Raw genomic sequence first — 22476 nt, forward strand, 5'->3', positions numbered from 1 at the left:
GAGTATATATTTCACTTCACACTTGTATCAGAGCAATACACACAAATTGAAGCAAAGTCTCAGGAACTCTGAGCAATTCTCCTAATTGTTCCCCAAATGTCAACCAATCAATATCTAACCCATGCCTCTCCCTACTTACTGATGTAATCCTTTGATTTTTGTCTTTAAAACTAGTGTAATGAACTGTGGTGCCACTCCCTCTGGAGACTGCTGGATAGAGTCCCTATTGGTAGGATTGAAAAATAAAGCCCTGCATTTGCAGTTCCATAAGTATGTCTCCTTGGTGGTCTCTGGGGGGTCTTAGTGACTTGGGCATAGCAGTGTTAACAAGCTTACTTCCAAACAAATAAAATACTTAAGCTATTCGTTTACCATGAAAAGAAAAGAATTTCAGGAATAAAATTCTAAAGCAATGGAACAATCACCCAGCCTTCTGGGGGGACCTGTCATCTTGTTTGTGATCTGGTTCCTGCTTTTTCCTCAAGGTTGTCTGAAGTCCCTGTGGCTACCAGGTTAAAAATTACATGCAATTTACCTGACCTCACCATGGGGTCACAGAACAAATATCTTTTGTGTTGTGAAAGCTGTATTTAATTTTTAATATTCTGGTCATCTGTCCACTCATGTGACAGCAATCACTCCACCCCACATAGTATATTGGGCTTTGTAATCCACATTATGTCCAGGAGGAAGAAAGGGAGGTGCCTATGGAATGCAGGAAGAAAGCAGGGTCACCTATTGGATCCAGGGGCAAGTGATATTGAAATGCATATCTTTGCAGATCTGGGAAAGGTCTGTGTTAGAGGAAATGCATGGCCAGGAAACATTGTGCTGTGTCTTTAAATACACTATAACCTTAAGGGAGGTGCTCTTGTCACTCAGGCCTCACAAGCCAATCAGGGCCTCCAGGCGACCTGCCAGTGAGAAGTGGTGCAGGGCCCTTCCTGTGGCGGACTTCAGGACCAGCTTTGAAGAGGATCTGGCACCAGCGGTTTTGTGTGCTCTGCTTCAGGGAACTGAGCCGAGAGCTTGGGCAACCTGGGAAACCACGATATGGTGAACAGAGAGCTGATGTCCCCAGTTGGGGAGGAGCAGAATGTAAGGAGCTGGGGCCCGTGTCACGGGTCCTTCCGGGATCTGGGTGGGAAACGGCAGCCAGATTCCCTGTGGTGTGAGACATTTGAGTTCCTGTGCGGTCTGTGCAACTCCCTCGACCCAGGATACGTCTCTGAATAACTTTGTGGGCTCTATCCGCTCAGAGCACTGGGAGCAGCTGCTGTTCCTGGATGGGGAGGAACAGATGGTGAGGTCCGGGAGCCAGTGTGGTGGGTCCTACCCAGATATGGTTGGAAAACTGCAGCCAGATTTCCTGTCCTGTAAGGTTCTGTGTTTTCCTTGTAACTCCCTGGACCCAGAATAACTTTGCTCTGTGGGCTGAATCTGTTCAGAGCACTTGGTGCAGTGAGCTGTGTGTAGAAACATCTTTCTAGTCAACTTCAACATGCTTTTGGTGCATCCATAGAAAGCAGGTTGTGAAGCTAGATGAGGGCTAGTTTCCCTAGTTTCTTCTAGATATTCAGCACTTTGCATTTTACCTTTCTGTGTTAAGATCCATTTATAATCAATTTTGCAGAGGTTGTGTAGCACTCCAACAGTGTGCTGTGATGTAGAAGAGTAGAATTGGTGATGTAAAGGATTTACCAATACAAAACAGAATTTAGGTGAGGGAGGACTGCCTCTAAGACACTCAAAACACAAGTATATGCTAACCAGGCCTGTTAGAGATTAGGACGCCAAGATAGATATGTGTACACCAGGATTGTCCACACATTTGGCTCCAAACCATTACAAAGAAGCCAATCATGATTTATAACCAGCCAGTAGTCCCAAACCTATATCAAAGAAAAGGCATCTAACAAGCTGCTCAAGGAGGCAGGCATTGCAGGGTCACAACCAACCTTAGAGCCTGGTGAGCCATAAAGTTTCATTTTTTTTCTTGAGAAAAGCACAGTTCTGCCAGATGGGCAATATGACACCAGGTGACAACTGTTTGAAAATTAAACACTATTGTGTTAAGGGCTGACCTAATCATTCAATGCTTTCATTTAAGACCTCAGGCATGGAGGATGAGCATTCTCAGGAGAGCTAGCATTTTTTAATTCATATCATATGAATGATAACAGACCAGATTGTGTGGGTGTACAGTTTGGAAGATTATCTTGAGCCAATAAATATTGAATTTGCTATTAGGCAACTCTCCTATACAGTTATGTTCAATTCTGCTTGACACAGTTATATCAGCTCAGAGAGTCAGGCCATTGACTGTAACTTTGTGTGTTAGTTTACAGAGCTCAGCCATCAACATATGCATATGGTCAGGGTCAATCTATCTCTTATTAATGACATTCCTGCTACTAGGGAAGGACCTCCCTTTTTCAAAGTCAATATAGCTAAGTTTGTTTTTATTTTATTTTTCTTAAGATTTATATATTGTGTATTCAGTTTTCTGCCTGCATGCATGCCTGCAGGCCAGATGAGAGCATCAGATCTCATTATAGATGGTTGTGCGCCACCATGTGGGTGCTGGGATTTGAACCCAGGTCCTCTGTAAGATCAGCCAGTGCTGTAACCACTGAGCCATCTCTCCAGCCCGTTTTTATTTTAAAATACATTATTTTATGTTTTTAAAAATCACTCATTGATATTATTTTAAAATATTTTCTTTAAGTGCATTGCTGCTCTTATCTCTGTTTCTGTTCTCCATTGTTTCTAGGTCATTAGTAGTTTCATTCCTTTCCTCTCAAATGAGGTTGATTATTGATTTCTGTGTAGAGAAATGTCTACTGTAGACTTTTTGTTGAGAAAAACAGCCCCAGAAAGTTTCAGATGAAATTCTAGTGGTGAAAATGAGACAGGAATTTTCAAGGATTTACGCACCATGAAATGCAAGTGTAACGTGTATTCTTTCCTACTGCATGTCGCAGAGCTGCGTGAGTCCCAAATGAACACACAGAATGCTATATTACGTATGAAGCTGTTGGCCATTTGCTTGATTTCTTATTGGCTATCTCTGACTTAATTATTAACCCATAACTGCTAGTCTGAGTATTTCCATGTGGTCTTCTCTTACCGGAGAAAATGGACCTCTTACTTCTCCTGTATCCTGCATCGTGAGTATTTCTGTTTCCCAGAAACCTCCTCAATTCCTAGTGCCACCTATCTTGCTTCCCTATTGGCCCACAGTGCTTTATTCAACAACCAATAAGAGAAGCATAAACACGGAAGGGCTTCTCTCATCAGGGAAGGCCCTTGCTCTGCATTGGAAGCCTAGGAATGTTGTGCCAAGTAGAAGACTTCATGCAGTCAAGCCCTTAATTTATAGAAGGATCCAAATGTTTCTCTCACTTCTTAGTTTTGGAAGTTGTTTGCTCTGCACTTCCTCTTTACTCAGATAACATTATTTCCTCAGGTCTCTGATGGAGATGAAGACTAGATAGTTTTAGTTATAGTTTTCCTTGTTACCAAATTCAGAAAAGACACTAACAGAAGAAGTATAAAGTGTATAAGGTTCAGACACATAAGAAGATAGTTTTGGGTTGCTAATACAAGGATAGAATATGAATTAGGTACAACACTTTGGACTCATCAATATAGAATAGATAATGGAGTATTTTCTCTGAATTTATCAAATGCTAATGGACTAGACATTGTTAATACAATTATTGCCTGTATATCTCTGTTTATAGTTATTGTACTCGCTGTATATAGTTTTACTATGTTAGTTAAAACCTGTGCTTTTTATTTAGAGAAAAGGTGGGAAATGTGTGATATTTTGATTGTGTTCTAATGAATAAAGCTTGCCTGGAGTCAGAGGGCGGGGCCAGCCACTACCTGACCATAGAGCCTTGGAGGCCTGAAGACAGAGAGAAGACAGGACAGTGGTAAGGCAGCTTGAAGAGAAGATTTTGGCCCTTTTGAGTGGAGGAAATGTAGAGGTAGGAAGTGACAGTTGGTGCTCCCCTGCTTCTCTGCATATTCAGGTTTGCAGGGGATAGAGCAAGGCTGCCATAACTGTTTCCCAGAGGGGCAATGAACTCTAAATGGGTGCATAGGAATAGGGACACCCGGGACACATGATTCTCGTGTGGCAAGGGCTTGCAGGCCCTAGAGCCTAGATTCCTAGTTCTGTAGGAGTCTGCAGAGTTAGGACTTGTTTATTCTTGACAAGAAGGATAGTCATATGGGTTTGGAGGAGGCAAAGCCTTTTCAAAAAGAATGCAATGAAGCATTCGTTTAGGAAAAGGTCTTCCAAAGCCTGCTTAACTAACTGCGAACACATTCTAGAAAAAATGTAGAGAGGGTTTAAGGGTGACCAGACCCAAAGTAACATAATTAAATTTCCCTTAATTTTACCAGAGTTTGGGGTCAACAGAAAAAAAACAAAACTAGGGAAAATAAACTTGAGCGCTGGGAGGGCTCTGCAGCAGTGGAGGAGGGAGGGAGGGAACCACAGCTCTTGGAGCTGTAAAGCCATTGCTTTTTTCACTACTCTCCTCCCACAGTCTCCTGAGCAGAGCCCCTGCATTGGCCCCAGACACTGTTTTGGTGGGGGTGAGTAGAAGGTGGAGGTTGCAGCAATCAGCTCCAGTCATGGGGGGTAATCTGATTCCTGGCCTGTGGGCTAGCATTCTGTAGGAGACACTTCTGAGCCTCCTAGAAGAAAAGAGCAATGGATTGTGAGGGGAGTGGCAAGTAAGGAGTGACTCTAGGTGACTGGCAGCTGGGTTGGGTGTTTGGAGTGTGTGTTAGGATAGAAAATAATTTAGGTACAATACCTTGGACTCACCAAGATAAGATAGATAATAAGATATTTTCTCTAGATTTACCAAGTAGATATGAACTTGATATTGTTATATATTTCATGCATGTATTTATTTGTATATAGTTGTTATACTTATTATATATAGTTTTACTATGTTAATTAAAACCTCCCCTTTTTATTCAGACAAAAAGGTGGAAATGTGTGATATTTTGATTATATTCTGATAATAAATCTTGTCTGGAGTCAGAGATAGGAGGTACTTGTAACATGAAAATTAAAACCTAGAGATTGATATTAGGGTTTAAGCTTCAACCTGAAGATCAGAGAAGCAAAACAGCTGTCCACTAGCTCTTACCTCTACCTCAGGCTGAAAAAGATGTGTCCTGTCCTCAGCATGGCTGGAGAATAGATCTTTCGTGAGACCCTTTGCTTTTTTGTTTTATACCTCTCAAATCCTAGGAGAGCTCACCTTTGTATGAGTTGTTTCTCTTTAGGACTGGATCAATTTCATGTAGCTCAGGGTGGCCTTGAACTAACAGAGATCTGTCTGCCTGTCTTCTGAGTCCTGGGATTAAAGGTGTGTGCTACCACTGCCTGGCTCTATGGCTATCTAGTATGGCTTCTGGGATTGAAGGTGTGTATCACCACTGACTAACCTCTATAGCTTGTGGCTGTCTTGCCTGAATCTTCAGGCAAGGTTTAATAAACCATAAATAATTTATTACCACATATAACCACCTCTGACACCCTCTTTTCTCTTATGTCACTTGTATACTCATGGAAGGTATTCTCTCTTACATATAAACATATACAAAATGTGGGGATAAACTTGTTTTCAAAAGTTCTTGTGACTCATAAAGCAATTAGAGCAAACCCAGTTTTCTTTAGGTGTGTAATACAAGTCATGTACTGTTTTTTTAAGAATCTGTTATCTTGCATTTGATTTGCGAAAGTTTTCATTTCTTCAGTCTGATGCAGACTTAAGTCAATCATCAGTCACAGGAAACAAAATGATGCCTAAGTGATCCTAACAGACATCCTTTTCTTTGTCATTAGGGAATGAGATCCTTTTAGTAGTCAAAACTATGTTCTACAAGGTTTAACATCAGAAAGCCTCAAGTGAATCTCTCCAGTTTGGGCAGAACACCTCTCCTCACTTGCTCCATTTTCTATAAGCTGTAAAGGACAGAACCTGAGTACACAGGATGAGTGCTGGGCAGTGATTTCTAATGGTTTAATTTTCATTAACATCTTGTCATTCTTGTTTAAGGGACCATGATACATATTTGTAGGTATGTCTTTTTGTCTTGTTTGGTCAGTGGTACCATGTATGTTGCTCATTTTATTGTCATTTAAATTTATTGTTTCTCTGGAAAATGGTTCTTTTTTTTTTTTTTTTTTTTTTACAGAAAACGTACTATATTATGTTTTAATTTGCCTGACTTTTTTGGGAGGGGTGGTTGGGAAGAGTCTGTGGAGAGACAGTTTCTGATGGCTGGCATGACCTCTGGTCCATCAGAGTATCTTGGACTCAGTTTGCTTACTTTATCTTCTGACTGTTGTGGTCTGCACTTGAGCAGAGGGTATCCATTTGATTTGGGGATAGGGACATGGCTTTGGGGGTGGTGGCTGTAGGGTTGGGGGGAATGTGTCTGTGGGAATGTAGGAGTATAGTTTCATGTGCTGGTGGCCTGCCTACCTGTTCTTCTGGCTGGTGTGACATGCACATGAGCAGGGGATGTCTGCCTGAGTTGGGGGCTGAAACACAGTTATATTCTTCTTTTTCTGATTGGCAATATATCCTGTGTTTGAAATGTTTAATTTTTTCTTGATTTTACAAGATGTGACAGTCCAGAGACTATCTTGAGTGTCAGAAGAGACATTGGACATTTGCACTGTTTGGGTTGTTACAGGTTATGTGGATCATTGTACTAAATATGTTTTCATTTTTTACTTTGCATTTATTCTTCTTTCACACAACACATCCTGACTGCAGCCTCCTCTTCTTCCATTCCTTTCAGTTCCTGCTAATCCCCATTCTCCCATATCCCAGATCTGTTTCCCTTCAGAAAAGAGGAGGCATCCCAGGGATATCAATCAAACACAGCATAACAAGGTATAATACAGCTAGGTACAAACCCTTATGTGAAGGGTGAACAAGGTAGCCCATTTACAAACTTGTACATCCACTTTGGAAATCTCTGGCATTTTCTCAGGAAATTGGGATTCAATCCACCTCAAGACCAATCAATACTACTCTTGGGCATATACCCAAAGGATGTACACTCATACCACAAGGGCATTTGTTCAGCTGGAAACAATCTAGATGTCCCTCAACCAAAGAATGGATAGGGAAAATGTGTTACATTTACACAATGGAGAGGGAAAGAACTCAACAGAAAAAAAACAAAAAACAATGACATTGTGAAATCTTCAGGGAAATGGATGAAACTAGATCCTAAGTGAGGTAACCCAGACCCAGCAGAACCAACATGGTATATATTCACTCATGAGTGGATATTAGCTACAAATTGAAGTATTAGCATACTACAATCTACAATCTCATCGAAGCTAGGTAAAAAGGGGGACCCTAAGAGGGATATATTGAACGCCCCAGGAAGGGGAGAATGATAATGAGTCTTGGATAAACTAGGAGGGGGTTAGAAGGGAGGGGATGGGGGATGGGATCATGATGGCTCGAGATGACAGAGTTGGGGAATGGGTGGTAGTGGAGAGAAATGAAAGGGATACTTTAACAGAGGGAACCATTATGGGGTCAGGGAGACTTGTGGCTAGGGAAATTCTCAGGAATCCACAAGGATGACCCCAGCTAAGACTCCTAGCAGCTGTGGAGAGGTGCCTGAACTGGCTTTCCCCTTTAATCATAGAACCTACTTCCAGTAACTGATGCAATCAGATGCAGTGACCCACAGCCAAGCACTAGGCTGAGCTCCTGGAGTTCAGTTGAAGAGAGGGAGAAGGGAATATATTGAGGGGAGAAGGGGAATCCAGATCATTATTGGGAAACCACAGAGGTAGTTGACCCGAGCTAATGAGAGCTCACAGATTCTGGACTGACAGCTGTGGAACCTACATGGAACCAGACTAGACCCTCTGAATGTGGGTGATGTGGCTTGATCTGTTGAGAGAGCCCCTGGAGTGGGACTGTGAGAGTTCATTTCATGAAGCTGTGAGGAGAAAGCCTGGTGGTGTGTTTTTTTGTTTGTTTTTTGTTTTTGTTTTTTCTTTGCTCTTTTGGGAGCCTGGCACTCAGCTCTCAAAGAAGTCACACACAGAGGCTTATTCTTCCTTATAAATGCCCAGTCTTAGTTTGGCTTGTTTCTAGCCAGCTTTCCTTAAATTATCCCATCTATCCTTTTCCTCTGGGATTCTGTCTTTCTCCATTTTATATACCCTTTTTTACTTTTTGCTCTGAGACTTGCTGTGCAACTGGGTTGTTGGCCCCTGGTGTCCTCTCCTTTTCTTGATCCTCCTTCCTTTTTTGCTCCCAGATATCTATTCCCATTTATTAACTCTGCCTGCCTGCTCTGCCTTATCCTTTCCAGGCATCCTACTGGCAGTTCAGCTCTTTTTTAGACCAGTCAAGTATTTAGACAAAGTATCACAGCTTCACAGAGTTAAGCAAATGTCACATAAAAGAATGCAGCACATACTTGCATCATGAAAACAAATGTTCCACAGCATAAACAAATATAACCCATCTTAAAATAATATTCCACCACATTGAGGGTTGCATTTTGAGACCATAAGCTATGACACTTCTGTCAAGACCTGGTTGCATATAAGGGGTGAAAGTAACCAAAGAGGGATGTATGAGAATTGGCAGGGATGAGGCCTTTGTTACTGAAGCCCTCTGCATCTGAGACAGAGATGTAAGATTTAATGTTTGTCCTACTGTGCTTCAGTCTTGCCTTGGTCCAATCTTACCTCATTGTGTCTTCATTTCTCTGTTTTGAAACGTGAGTGGTATTCTTTGCCATGTTGGAAAGATGTAACTTGTTATCTGATTTTACAAGATGTCATTCACAGTCAAGAGCTTACCTTGAGTGTCAGAAGAGACTTTGGAAGTTTGAACAGTGTAGGGGCCATTTCAGACTATGAGGCTCAATAAATTGACTAAATGCATTTTCCTCATGGTTGATTTCATGAAAAACCTCCCAGATAGGATGATGTATTTGAACACGTGTCTTTCCTTTGTGACTTTCTTTTGATTGCTTGTGAAGCCTTTCTTAGGAGGAGCCTTTCTGGATGAAATTCCTCATTAGGAGTGTGATATCAGTCTCTATAGCTTCATCCCATTTCCTGTTCTTTGTGTCTACTGTGTTGTGTTTCAAACTAATCAGCCAGCTTCCTTCTTGTGCTGTCATGCCTTCACCACCCATATAGACTGTCTCTAAATCACATAAGGCACAGTAGAAGTGATTGCTATTCAGTGATAAGGCAATTTAGTAGCCTGATGTTTTAAGTTTTTTTTTTTTTTGTTTGTTTGTTTTTGAAGAGAAGGTTTGTCTGTGTAGCTCTGGCTGTCATGAAAGTAGCTCTGTACACCAAGCTGGCCTCAAAATTATTGATGCCTCTGTCTCTCAGTCCCAAGTCCTGTGATTAAAGGTGGGTCAACATTCCTGTCTATTTTTATTTTTGTATTGTTGGGTGATGGGCCTGGAATGTAGGTTTTTGTACATGTCAAGCATATGTTGTTGTACTGAGTTTCGCCCATATCTTTTTTTTCTCATTTTTAAAAATTTAAATTAGAAACAAGCTTGTTTCACATGTCAGTCCCAGCTCCCTCTCCCTCCCCTTCTCCCCTGCTCCCCCCACCAGACCCCCCAGCCTCCCTCCCAATCCCCACTCCACTCCCCAGGGAGGGTGAGGCCCTCCATGGGGAATCTCCAGAGTCTGTCCTTTCATCCAGGGCAGGGCCTAGGCCCTCCCCCCAAGAGTCCAGACTGAGAGAGCATCCCTCATTGTAGGATGGGCACCCAAAGCCCATTTGTATGCCAGGGATAAATACTACCCAAGGCTCCATAGATTGCCTAGGCCTCCTCACTGACACCCACATTCAGCGGGTCTGGATCAGTCCCATGCTGTCCTCTCAGTCTTGGGTCCAAGAGCTCCCCCTTGTTCAGGTCAGCTGTTTCTATGGGTTAAACCAGCCCAGTCTTGACCCCTTTGCTCATCAGTCCTCCCTTTCTGTCACTGGATTCCAGAGTTCAGTTAAGTATTTAGCTGTGGATGTCTGTCTCTGCTTCCATCAGTCATTGGATGAAGGTTCTTTTTCCCAGACTATCTGGCAGTGGGATTGTATGCTAGCACTCCCTTGATTCACGTCTAAAATTCATATATGAGTGAGTACATACCATGTTTCTCTTTTTGTGACTGTCACCCATATCTTGAATTTTAAAATTTGGTAGAGTATATCATTCTGTTTCCCAGGATGGTTTATATTGATTACATTAATACTGCCTGAGTCTTCTGAGTCATTGCAGGTGCATGGTTTTCTTCTTTCCTGTCATGTTTGTTTTCAATTTTTTAATGAATGTGAGTATTTTACCTGTATGGATGGATATACACTACATGGGTACCTGGTCCTCACAGTGATCTCAGAAGTCCTGACCTTGGTATAATGGATGGTTGTGATTCCCCCATGTAAGTACTTGTAATTGAGCCCACCTATATGCAAGACCAACAAGAGCTCTTTACTAATAAACCATCTCTCCTGCCCTGTGTTGATTGTTCATGATCAGCCTTTATATTGCTAATGTTTTCATCTATTCATTAGTACCTGTTTAAACACACAGTGCCTTTTAGTGAAATTTTATTGATGTTTCAGTTTAAATTAGGGCACTTTGGGTTTCTGGAAAATGAATGCAGAACTGGAGTGGATGCATAATTCTTTGTAGGAACTTCAGTATATAACCTCTGAGTGCTTTCTGTCTTTTTGATTTGTTTGACCAATTTTTTGCACAGAAAACAGGGTCTCAATATGTTCTTGTGGCTGTCCTGGACCTGGTTGCATAGACTAGGCTGACATTCTACTCAGAAGTAAATATATCTACCTCTGCCTTCTATGTGATGGGGTTAAAGGTGTGAGCCAATACACCCAGCTTGTCCATCTTATTTTTCTTTTTGTAGTTAGTAATTGTTCATACAATTTCTCTCATGTGTACTTTGTTCTGTTGATCTATTTACTTGTCTCTCTGTTTGTTAATAGGTATTGCTCTTCCAAGGTGATATTTGATTCAAAGGGTACAGAAATAACAGAGATGAACCTCCTATACAGTTTCCTTCTAAATTGACTTGGTGATTACATTATTATAATGTCTATGTCATCAAATAAGTGTGGGGAGCACCAGAATTATATGACTATACTGTCAAAGAAGTGAAGTATACATTTACAATGTTGTCGGCATCATGTTTTCTGTTTTACACATGCATGGGATATTTTAGAATGTGGTGACCTATGATGATGTACATATTGACTTCACTTGGGAAGAGTGGACTTTAATGGATCCTTCTCAGAAGAAACTCTATGAAGATGTGATGCTAGAGACCTACAGGAACCTCACTACTGTAGGTAAGACTGAATTATTCTTCACAGTTTAAAATAAAGGGCATCTATTCCTTGGTTGTTGATGTTCTTCTATAATTTGGTTGAGAAAGAAGAAGAATGAAGTGAATCAATTAGGCATGACTCCAATGTTCACTGAAGATGGTAACTTAAATTTTGGACAATTTCAATAATATAACGTACATTTTCTGGTACTACATTGTAGGATACAATTGGGAAGACCATCATGTTGAAGAATATTGTCAAAGTTCTAGAAGATATGAAAGGTAATTTTCATGTGCAAGATGACACAAATGTGCCTCTGAAGTAATTGTAATATGTCCTGGAAGTTTAAAACAAAAGCAACAGTATAAATAAGCACAGCTTAAAGTTCATGGATGATTATTAAATTCTCACAAAATGATATACCTCAATTTCAGGTAGGTGAATTGCATTTGCATGGCATTCTTTCAAGAAAGAAGATAAGGGAACAATGCCTTAACAGATATCATTTGAATTATAGCAGCATGAGAGCTATGCTGTAGAACTTTCAATCCATATGTTTCATACCATTCATATTACAAAAGGTATATGCATTAAAGAGGTGATAAATAAATCTCCAAAACCTTCTAATCAGCAAATAGTCCATAGTTAAGCTAGTATTACTAATATGCCTTTTGTGACTGTGCTAAGCTTAGTGAGGGGCAGTTAGAATTAAGAGTCAATGGGCAGTTGTTGTGGAGAAACCTTAATCCTTATATAACACATCTATAAGGAACAGAAACTCAAAATGTGAATTCAAAGTGGAAACCATTTGTTATTCTTCTCTTACTAGGTATATTGTATGTCTCTCTGTGTACAAACCCTGTGACCACAGGGATATGGAAAAATGTTAACATGTCTCTCTCAGGACAGTTAGAAGATATACCTCAGTCTCCACATTGAGTATACTTGTTTAATTTGAGTCAAGTGAAGAATTAGTTGGTTGTCCAGATCCATTGTTAAAATATCAACAATGCCCTATGAGTACTAGTACTGTGTAAATACTTCTGTTTGTCCTAGTTCACTTAGCAAATGTAGTATGACTCAAAGTATAGGAAAACTTATAAATGCAATAAGGTTGGTAAAGCTCTGAGTTTTTCCAGTTCTATTTAAATATGTGAAAAATTTCATATAGAAAAAAGATTCTGTAAATGTGAGCATGTAAGAAAGGATCTTACCACAATGGGTATCATCAAAGATGCAAAACAACCCTAAATGAAGGGGACAACATGAGTGTAAACACAGTGATAGAACCGAAAGATCTAATTCTTCTTTACAAATGGACCAAACTGTAAAATTAATTCATATAAATATAAAAATTCAACAACACATTGAATGTAATAAAGCTTTTACATGTGCCAATCATCATTGCAGGAATGAAAGAAGTCAAACTGGAGAGAAACCTTCAGTTTATACTCAATGTGTTAAAGCCTTTGCATATGATGCCCATCTTCAAAGGCATGAAACAACTCATACTGGAGAGAAACCCTATGAATGTAACCAGTGTGGTGAAGTCTTTGCATATCACATTACACTTCAAAGGCATAAAATAACTCATACTGGAGAGAAACCCTATGAATGCAATCAGTGTGGTAAAGGCTTTGTATGCCTCAGTCACCTGCAAATACATGAAAGAACTCACACTGGAGAGAAACCCTATGAATGTAATCAGTGTGATAAATCCTTTGTACGGTCTAGTCTTCTGCAAAAGCATGAAAAGACACATACTGGATGGAAACCCTATGAATGTAATCAGTGTGGTAAAGCCTTTGCACGTTCTAGTCTTCTGCAAAAACATGAAAGAACACATACTGGAGAGAAGCCCTATGAATGTAATCAGTGTGGTAAAGCCTTTGCACGTCACAGTAGTCTGCAAAAACATAAAAGAACACATACTGGATGGAAACCCTATGAATGTAATCAGTGTGGTAAAGCCTTTACACATCGCAGTAGTCTACAAATGCATGAAAGGACACACACTGGAGAGAAACCCTATGAATGTAATCAGTGTTGTAAAGGCTTTGCACGTCTCAGTCACCTGCAAATACATGTAAGAACACACACTGGAGAAAAACCCTATGAATGTAATCAGTGTGATAAAGCCTTTGCACAACGCAGTGGTCTGCAAATGCATGAAAGGACACATACTGGAGAGAAACCCTATGAATGTAATCAGTGTGGTAAAGCCTTTTCATGTTCTAGTCACCTTCAAAGACATGAAAGAACTCACACTGGAGAGAAACCCTATGAATGTAATCAGTGTGGTAAAGTCTTTGCATATCACATTAGTCTTCAAAGACATAAAATAACTCATACTGGAGAGAAACCCTATGAATGCAATCAGTGTGGTAAAGTCTTTGTACAACACAGTTATCTGCAAAGACATGAAAGAACACATACTGCAGAGAAACCCTATGAATGTAATCAGTGTGGTAAAGCCTTTACACATCGTAGTAGTCTGCAAATACACGAAAGAATACATACTGGAGAGAAACCCTATGAATGTAATCAGTGTGGTAAAGCCTTTGCACGTTCTAGCCTTCTGCACATGCATGAAAGGACACACACTGGAGAGAAACCCTATAAATGCAATCATTGTGGTAAAACCTTTGCACGGTCTAGTATTCTGCAAATGCATGAAAGGACACATACTGGAGAGAAACCCTTTGAATGTAATCATTGTGGTAAAGCCTTTGCACGGTCTAGTATTCTGCAAATGCATGAAAGGACACATACTGGAGAGAAACCCTATGAGTGTAATCAGTGTGGTAAAGCCTTTGCATGTTCTAATCTTCTACAAAAACATAAAAGGACACATACTGGAGAGAAACCCTATGAATGTAATCAGTGTGGTAAAGCCTTTGCACGTTCTAATCTTCTGCAAAAGCATGAAATGACACATACTGAATGGAAACCTTATGAATGTAATCAGTGTGGTAAAGCCTTTGCACGTTCTAGTCTTCTGCAAAAACATGAAAGGACACATACTGGAGAGAAACCCTATGAATGTAATCAGTGTGGTAAAGCCTTTGCACGTCGCAGTAGTTTGCAAATGCATGAAAGGACACATACTGGAGAGAAACCCTATGAATGTAATCAGTGTGGTAAAGGCTTTGCATATCACATTACTCTTCAAAGGCATAAAATAATTCATACTGGAGAGAAACCCTATGAATGCAATCAGTGTGGTAAAGGCTTTGCACAACACGGTCACCTGCAAATACATGAAAGGACCCATACTGGAGAGAAACCCTATGAATGTAATCAGTGTGATAAAGCCTTTGCACATCGGAGTAGTCTGAAAATGCATGAAATGACACATACTGGAGAGAAACCCTATGAATGCAATCAGTGTGGTAAAGGCTTTGCACGCCCCAGTCGCCTGAAAATACATGAAAGAACACACTGGAGAGAAACCCTATGAATGCAATCAGTGTGGTAAAGGCTTTGCACAACACGGTCACCTGCAAATACATGAAAGGACCCATACTGGAGAGAAACCCTATGAATGTAATCAGTGTGATAAAGCCTTTGCACATCGGAGTAGTCTGAAAATGCATGAAATGACACATACTAGAGAGAAACCCTATGAATACAATCAGTGTGGTAAAGGCTTTGCACGCCTCAGTCGCCTGAAAATACATGAAAGGACACACTGGAGAGAAACCCTATGAATGTAATCAGTGTGGTAAAGCCTTTGCATATCACAGCATTTTTCAGTGTCATAAAAGAACACATAAAGGAGAGAAACACTGAGTGTAATCACTGTGTTAAAGTATTTGCATGTGTCAGTAGTCTCCGAAATCTTGAGAGAATATCACCCTGCAGAGAAGCTATATAAATGTAATTGGTGTGGTAAAGTTTTACAGTTTATACATGAGTAAAACTTTTTTTGTGAAATCAATCTGTTAATGCCTTTGCATATTACATTAGTCTTTGAGTACCTGAAAAAGATGCTGAGGGCTCCTTATTATAAAGAATTTGGTAAGATCTTTTCCAACACACATTCGGTTAAACAAGAGTGTTTATTCTATAGAAAGGAATTTGACAGTGTCAGCAATCTATTCAAGTGTTATGATGACTGTTTTAACACCATTTGCACCAGCAAACTCATGGGGAAAATGAACTTGTGAATTTATGAATCCCTATGTGTAGGGTAAAAGAGTCCAGCAAAGAAACACAGTGACCCTGAAATCAGAGCAAGCGAAGGACACAGACTTTGGCCCTGAATCCGCAGCCAAAGAAGCACACCCTGACCCTGAAACTAGAGCCAAAGAAAAACACTTTGTCCCTGAATCCAGAGCCAATGAAAGAAACACCTTGGTCTTGAAACCAGAACCAAAGAAACACATTCTACCCTTGACAAACTGAGCATAAAACCAATGAATCCCTGAGCTCAAAACCAACCATTCCCTGATAAAGAAATACAGTCAATTTCTCAGCTTCTTTAAGCTCAGTGACTGAAATCCCACCAATTCCCACCCTGAAAATCTCCAAGGAAAAACTGCCCATAAGAAGCCCTATATAAAAGCCCTGTGCCTATTCAGTGACAGAAGCCCTTTTCCACCTTGACAGAGGCAGCCACTCCCCTCGGTTCCTCCCTCTAAAATAAATCTCTTAAATAAGAGTTTGGGGTGAAGACTTTCTTTCACCAGTCTGGAGCAGAAACTCCATAGTGGAGTGGTGCAGGGAAGCAATGAACACCTCTGCTGGGATGCTCCCTTAGGGAGTGAAACAGAGGTAACAACTTTTTGCTGGAGCCAGAACAGACTGCTACCTTTCTATAGTGGTTTCCCCCTTAATTGAGTGAAGCAGAAGAGTACCAATTTGGGCTATAACTGAGAAGAAATGGACAACTTTCTCGGGAAACTCTCTAGTGGAGTGGGACAGAGATGCAATGGACACTTCTGGGAAACTTCAGAGTGGATCGAAACCCAGAATACCTTCCCTTAACAGCTGTGGGTATATCCTGATTTCTGACGGTCATAATACATTTTTCTTCAAAATGCTGGGTATTCAGGATATCTTCCCTCCATAGTCTGGTATAACCTGACTTCCCTACAATCAGGATTCCTTTCTCCCAGCTGTAGGTAACCAGGATAGATATAGCCTGACTTCTGACAGTCAGGGTACCTTTCTCTTCAGAGCTGTAGGTATCTAGGATACCTTGCCTCCACAGCTTCAGGTATAGCCTGACTTTCCAACATAGTACCTTTCTCTTAATAGTTGTAGGTATCGTCCCTTCACTACTGAAGGTATAGCTTGACTTTTGACATGTTATCTCCCCTCACCTCAGAACTGTAACATTTACACTATGAATTTTACACTTCAATTATATGAAATAATTAATTCAGATATAAAACTTCATGGATTTGTATTAGTTCCTTTTGTGTTGTTGTGATATAATGTCTATGTCAACTTATAAAAGAGTTTAATCTGATCCTTGGTTCTAGAAGGATACAGATCACCATGAGAGTGGCATGACAACAAGTGTCAGAGATGGCAGTTAAAGCAGGAGGCTAAGAATTCACATCCTTAACCTACTGTATAAAGCAGAGAGTGGGAACTGGGAGTGTTGTGTACATGTAAATTCTCAAAACCCTACCCCTGGTGACATATTTCCTCCAACACTGCAACATTTCCTACATCTTCCCCCAAGTGATATCACCGACTTAGAAGGATTGATTTCTCTGACTTCAAACCTATATGCTTGCTTTCTGCTACATGAACCAATTTATGGTGACAAAAATCTCTATAAGTAAGCTGTTAGGTGCCTCAACAAAGAACAACTTTCATGAGTGAAAATATGTTTGTTTGAAGAATCATTTTAATTTTAATTATGTGATGTCAGTGTGTGTTTGTGTGGGTATGTGAATGTACATGCAGGTTCCTGAGAATGATAGACTCTTGGGTCTTCTGGTACCAGTTGTCAATAATCATACCTTGGTCCTGGGAATGAACATATCTGGCACTGTAAATATTTTAAAGCCTGTTTATGCCATTTTGAAGTCAGAAAATAGGGACAAACTCATACAAGAGAAAAATGATTTGGTAAAAACTTTAGACATCATAGTTGTCTTCATGTTCAAGGAAAGAAATATTGCTCCATTTCTTTTTCATGGTAGCCCTGAAGGAAGTAAATTAAAGTAAGTATGTCTGAGAAAGGGTGGTGGGTTGTTGTTTCTGGTTTTGTTTTTCATATTTTTAGAAATTTCCTTGAGATTTTGTTGTTTGTTATTCAGTCTGACTTGGATTTCAGTAATGATTGAGGGTTACATTTGAGCTCAATGATCTTCATGTGTCTGCCTCTTGAATACATGTCTAAGGGTAGATCATATACTGTACCCAATGTATACTGTTTTATCAACACCATTTAAAAATGTTAATTTTAAAATGCTTAAGAGTATATAAGAAACATTAACTACTTCATGTATGTATTCAAAACAGTATTTTCATTTATCTGGTAGAGATGTAATAAAGTAGGATAATCATCAATCAACTGTGTATATAATATCATAATTTGATGTTACTGGCATGAGAATAATGGTACTGGCATACAGGTCATACACACATATAATGAGATTTAAAATTAGCATGTAAAAATCAATTACACTTACATATACTAGCAGTAAACAGTCTGAAAATTTCAAAATTAATTCAATTTAAAATAGCATTAAGAATAAATGCTATTAACTTAGGCAGTTAAAAGATTTTTTTTTTTTTTTGGTTTTTACAAGACAGGGTTTCTCTGTATTGTTTTGGAGGCTATCGGTCCAGCCTGGCCTCGAACTCACAGAGATCCGCCTGCCTCTGCCTCCTGAGTGCTGGGATTAAAGGCGTGCGCCACCACCGCCCGGCAGTTAAAAGATTTTTAAAAATGGAAATTATAAAACATTACTGAAACCAGTTATGGCAAATCTCAACACTAGGGAAGCTAAGGCAGAAAGATCAACACTCTGCAGGGTAGCCTAGGCTTTGTGAGTCCATTTCAAAGATACCAAAAACAAAATACTAAAAACAAACAAAAACCCAACAAACCTGTAAGACTCACACTTCTTGACTTTAAAGTAATCGAAACTACATGGGACTGATATAGACAGACAGACAGACCCCTAACCCTAACCAGTGGAACAGATGGCCACAAACAAACCCTCTCGTATATGGCATATGATTTTAGGTAAGTGTGCAAAAACCATTCACTATGAAAAGATCAGTATTTTTAACAAATGGTGCTAGGAAAAGTGTGTATTCCCACACTGAATACTGAAGTTAAATGTTCACCTAAGACAAAAAATCAACTCAAAGTGGACCAAAGACTTGCACCTAAGACCTAATACTTAAACTAAGAAAAACAAGGGATAAAAAGCCTGACAATGTTGACTTCAGCAATGATTCCTTGGAAATAACATCGAAAACAGGCATGGTGGCTCACACATGTACCCTGTAACTCAGGAGGCTGAGGCAGGAGGACAGCATTAGAGTTCAAACCCAGCCTACACAGACAATTGAGTTTGAGGATAGACTGAAACATATGTAGTGAGACCTTGCCACCAAACACAGATTCTACACAAATTCAATCTAATACCCAACAGCCTGAGAAAGCCTCATATGTTTCTTATTAAAGTTTAATAACAGATTTGTACCAGAAATACTTCTTGACAGGGATAAGGCTAACCAGACAGGAAAGAGAAAAACCTATCCCCAAATTATTGTACATGACAGACAAAATGTAGACATTTTTCACTGGTAAAAAAATGTAAAAGAAACCTTTTTTTTTTTCTGAGACACGGTTTCACTGAATTGTTTTGGAGGCTGTCCTGGAACTTGATCTGTAGACCAGGCTGGCCTTGAACTCAAGAGATCCGCCTGCCTCTGCCTCCGAGTGCTGGGATTAAAGGCGTGCACCACCAACACCCCGCAAAAGAAAACTCTTAAGGTAATGCTTGAAATGTAGGAGGACAAGGATACATGAGATGTTTTACTTATCATCTTGAGTGATAACTAAAAACATGTTTGTTGCAGTGGCCTTTTGTGCTTTTCAAGACAGGGTTTCTCTGTGAATCCCAGGCCGTCCTGGACATCATTCTCTAGACCAAGCTGGCCTCAAAGTCCGAGAACTGCCTGTGCCACCACACCCATAGTTAGTGTCCTTTATAACTTTTTATAAACAAATATTTTGTAAGTAACAAAGGAAATAATAGCACACAGAAAAGGTAGTACTGCCTAATAATAATTGTTGATCTCCTGATTTCTCCCTCTACCCAGGTCTTGGGCAACCTGGCCCTGTTCCTGCTTCTGAGTCCTCACCTTCTCTTGCTCAGGTGGTTTCTCCTGAGCACCCGCCTGTCACTCCACACCAGTCCTCTCCAGGGCCTGTGCCTTCTCCTTAGGGAGCCTTTCCTGGTCTAGGGGCCTCTCTAATCCTCATTCCCTCTCGGCCCTGGGTTCAATCTTATCTGTTCTTCTCCAGGTGACCTTCCCTCACCCCAGGATCTGTCTTTGACAGGTGACTGCTCCTCGATGACAGTTCAAAGGCTGTCAAAGTTCACATGGCTGCATCGTACATGCTTTAATTGGCTACATAAGAACTCTGCATGCAGAGTCCACAAAGAGTTGGGCCAAAGGCAGCTCCATGACTCCAGTTTCAAGATCCCAAATTGCTGAGCATTGTTCTAAACCATTCCCTTTCCATTTATGAGCAAGTACCTCCTGCCTGTTCTCTCTCTTTCCATTTTTGCTCCTGATTGGTTATCAACTACCCCGCCCTTCATTCCTTTTCCCAATAAACTCCATGTGGGTTTGTTGAGTTTAGTGGATCGTGTTTCAGTGCCCAAAGCTGCATCAAAGAACAACAACAATAATAATAATCTGCAGAATAACTGTTAATAGTGCATCTGTTAGGCTAGCATCATAGCTCACGTTAAGAGCACTTCTTGTTCTTCAACAGGATTTGAGTTCTATTTCTACCCTCTAGCCCTGATGGCTCTCAACCATGTGTAACTACAGCTCCTAGAGATGATAATTTCTCCTAATCTCCATGGGCACTTGCATATGCATGTACATATATACACATAATTTTAAGTAAATATTATATATACATACATATATATATATATAATTTTTGAGACAGGGTTTTTCTTTGTAGCATTTGCTGTCCTCCAACTCAGAGATCTACCTGCATCTGTCTCCACAGTGCTTAAATCAAAAGGCTTGAACCACCACTGCCTGACTTTTTTAAAGTGTATTTGCTTTCCTGTTGATTAACAAGAAACCCCCAAATTAAGTAACTATAGTAAAGCTCCAGAGTGCAACAGTTAAGTGTCTTTGGCTAGACTGGAGGTCACTGCCATACTTCCTCTGTGACACCTTGATTAAAAACTTGACCATCAGTGGGGTCTAGTAGCTCAATATTGGACGACCTGTAACTCCAGGACTCAGGAGGCTAAAGCATGAAGATAGCCAAAGTTTGAGGACACTCTGGGCAACATAGTAAGACTCTTCCTCAAAAACCCAGCAAAATGAGAGGCACAGTTGTCACCCAGCACTTAGGAGGTAGAGGCAAGATAATCAAGCCTGCAAGGTCCTCTGGTGCTGCATAGAGAGCTCAAGATGAGTGTGCACTACATGAAGTCTTGGGTAAGGAAGGAAGGGGCCTACAGACTTTCACAAAATCTACATACCAATCAAAACAAATTAAAACCTTATCATCTTTGATTTCTACACTTAGTCACCAAAGCTTAGCAAGCAATAACCTAAAATATTTTTTAAATATTTCAGTTTGGGGAATATTTTTGGACTGTCAAAAAAAGTTGCAAGGGCATCTTTGAACAGCAAGAAAAGCAGATGTAAGATACATACACAACAATATACAGGGACAAATCTCTAAAAGGTGAAAAATCAATCACTACTTAAACAGCATATATAAGAAGTATTCTTTCTCTATAAGTTCACATTAAAATTGGGTAGTGGGGTACTTGTCACCATGATCCAGCAATCCCAGCTACCCCAGAGGCTGAGACAGTAAAGTAGGCTACCTTATGCCCAGGAGTTGCAGACCAGTCATCACAATAACTAAATAAACTTAAAAATTCGGGTAAGCAGTTTGAATGTCAGTCATGCAAAGAATTGAAACCCTATATCCTCCCTTTATTCTCAATTGCCTTTTGACAAAGGCAGATAAATAAAAGAAATATGTTGTACTACAGACATGTGAACTTCATAAATCCACTTTACAGCTTGGCTTCCAAAGCTTAAATTCAGTGATGTCTTCTTGATTAATTATAGGCTAATAAACTATCACATCTAGAATAAAGAAAACTAGCAATTACTCTTTCCAAGGTGTAAATAATTCCAAAGCAAGCACCAAAGTGTCTACAAAGTAGATACGAGTTTTATTCCCAGTAGCTGCTGTGGTGGAAGACACTGTATCACTCAAGAGGCAGTCAGTTGGGTCTCCTATTGCTAACTGTGAGAGTGAGAGCTGAAACCTATCATTGCAGTTAGCAGGTTGCTCCACGATCAAGGAGGACTTCATATCAGTGGCTGGAAGTGTATCCCAGAAAGAACTTGTGGAAAGGAGTTGGAGATGGAGGCACCTCCAGAAGGGTTTGGTTTTTAGGGCAGGAGAGATTGGGTGGCTGGCAGCAGGAAGTGAGAAAATCAATCAGAAACCACAACACAAGGGAAACACCTCTCCCAGAGCTGGAAGGCTGGACTCCTTTGAATCGGATGAAATGGAGAGGTCAAGGAGTTCAGGGAGGAACAGGAATTCTGTGCTGGGTCTGGGGGGGAGCCCCCCTCATTTCCTAGTCTCATTTCAATTCAGCGTGAGAGTTAGCTCTGGGTGGAGGTGAGGGAAAAAAAATGTTTGGGGGCAGGTGTACCCGGGTGAGCTTGGAATCTGCTGCCTATGTCTAATGCTCTTCGGCTGTGCATGGGAGCTTTAGGTGGGCTCACATGTTATAAACTGAATCCTCTGCACATGATAAATTGTCATATTTTTGGCTGTATTTGTGAGCACGGGCCAGTGCTGGCACCTGTAGCC

The 22476-nt window shown here is 40.4% G+C and overlaps 1 protein-coding gene across 1 annotated transcript; it reads left to right on the top strand.

Annotated features, from left to right (window-relative positions):
- The first annotated feature begins 608 nt into the window (after nt 1-608).
- LOC101826919 (zinc finger protein 431) lies at nt 609-17927 on the top strand. Its single transcript, XM_040728154.1, is given in 6 exon segments — nt 609-1098; nt 11291-11417; nt 11617-11677; nt 12807-14831; nt 14833-15084; nt 15086-17927. Coding segments are annotated over 6 exon segments (2613 nt in total). The 5' UTR covers nt 609-1053; the 3' UTR covers nt 15189-17927.
- Nucleotides 17928-22476: the final 4549 nt, after the last annotated feature.

This window comes from Mesocricetus auratus, unplaced genomic scaffold (assembly GCF_017639785.1).
Source record: "Mesocricetus auratus isolate SY011 unplaced genomic scaffold, BCM_Maur_2.0 Super-Scaffold_100018, whole genome shotgun sequence".
Lineage (NCBI taxonomy): Eukaryota > Metazoa > Chordata > Mammalia > Rodentia > Cricetidae > Mesocricetus > Mesocricetus auratus.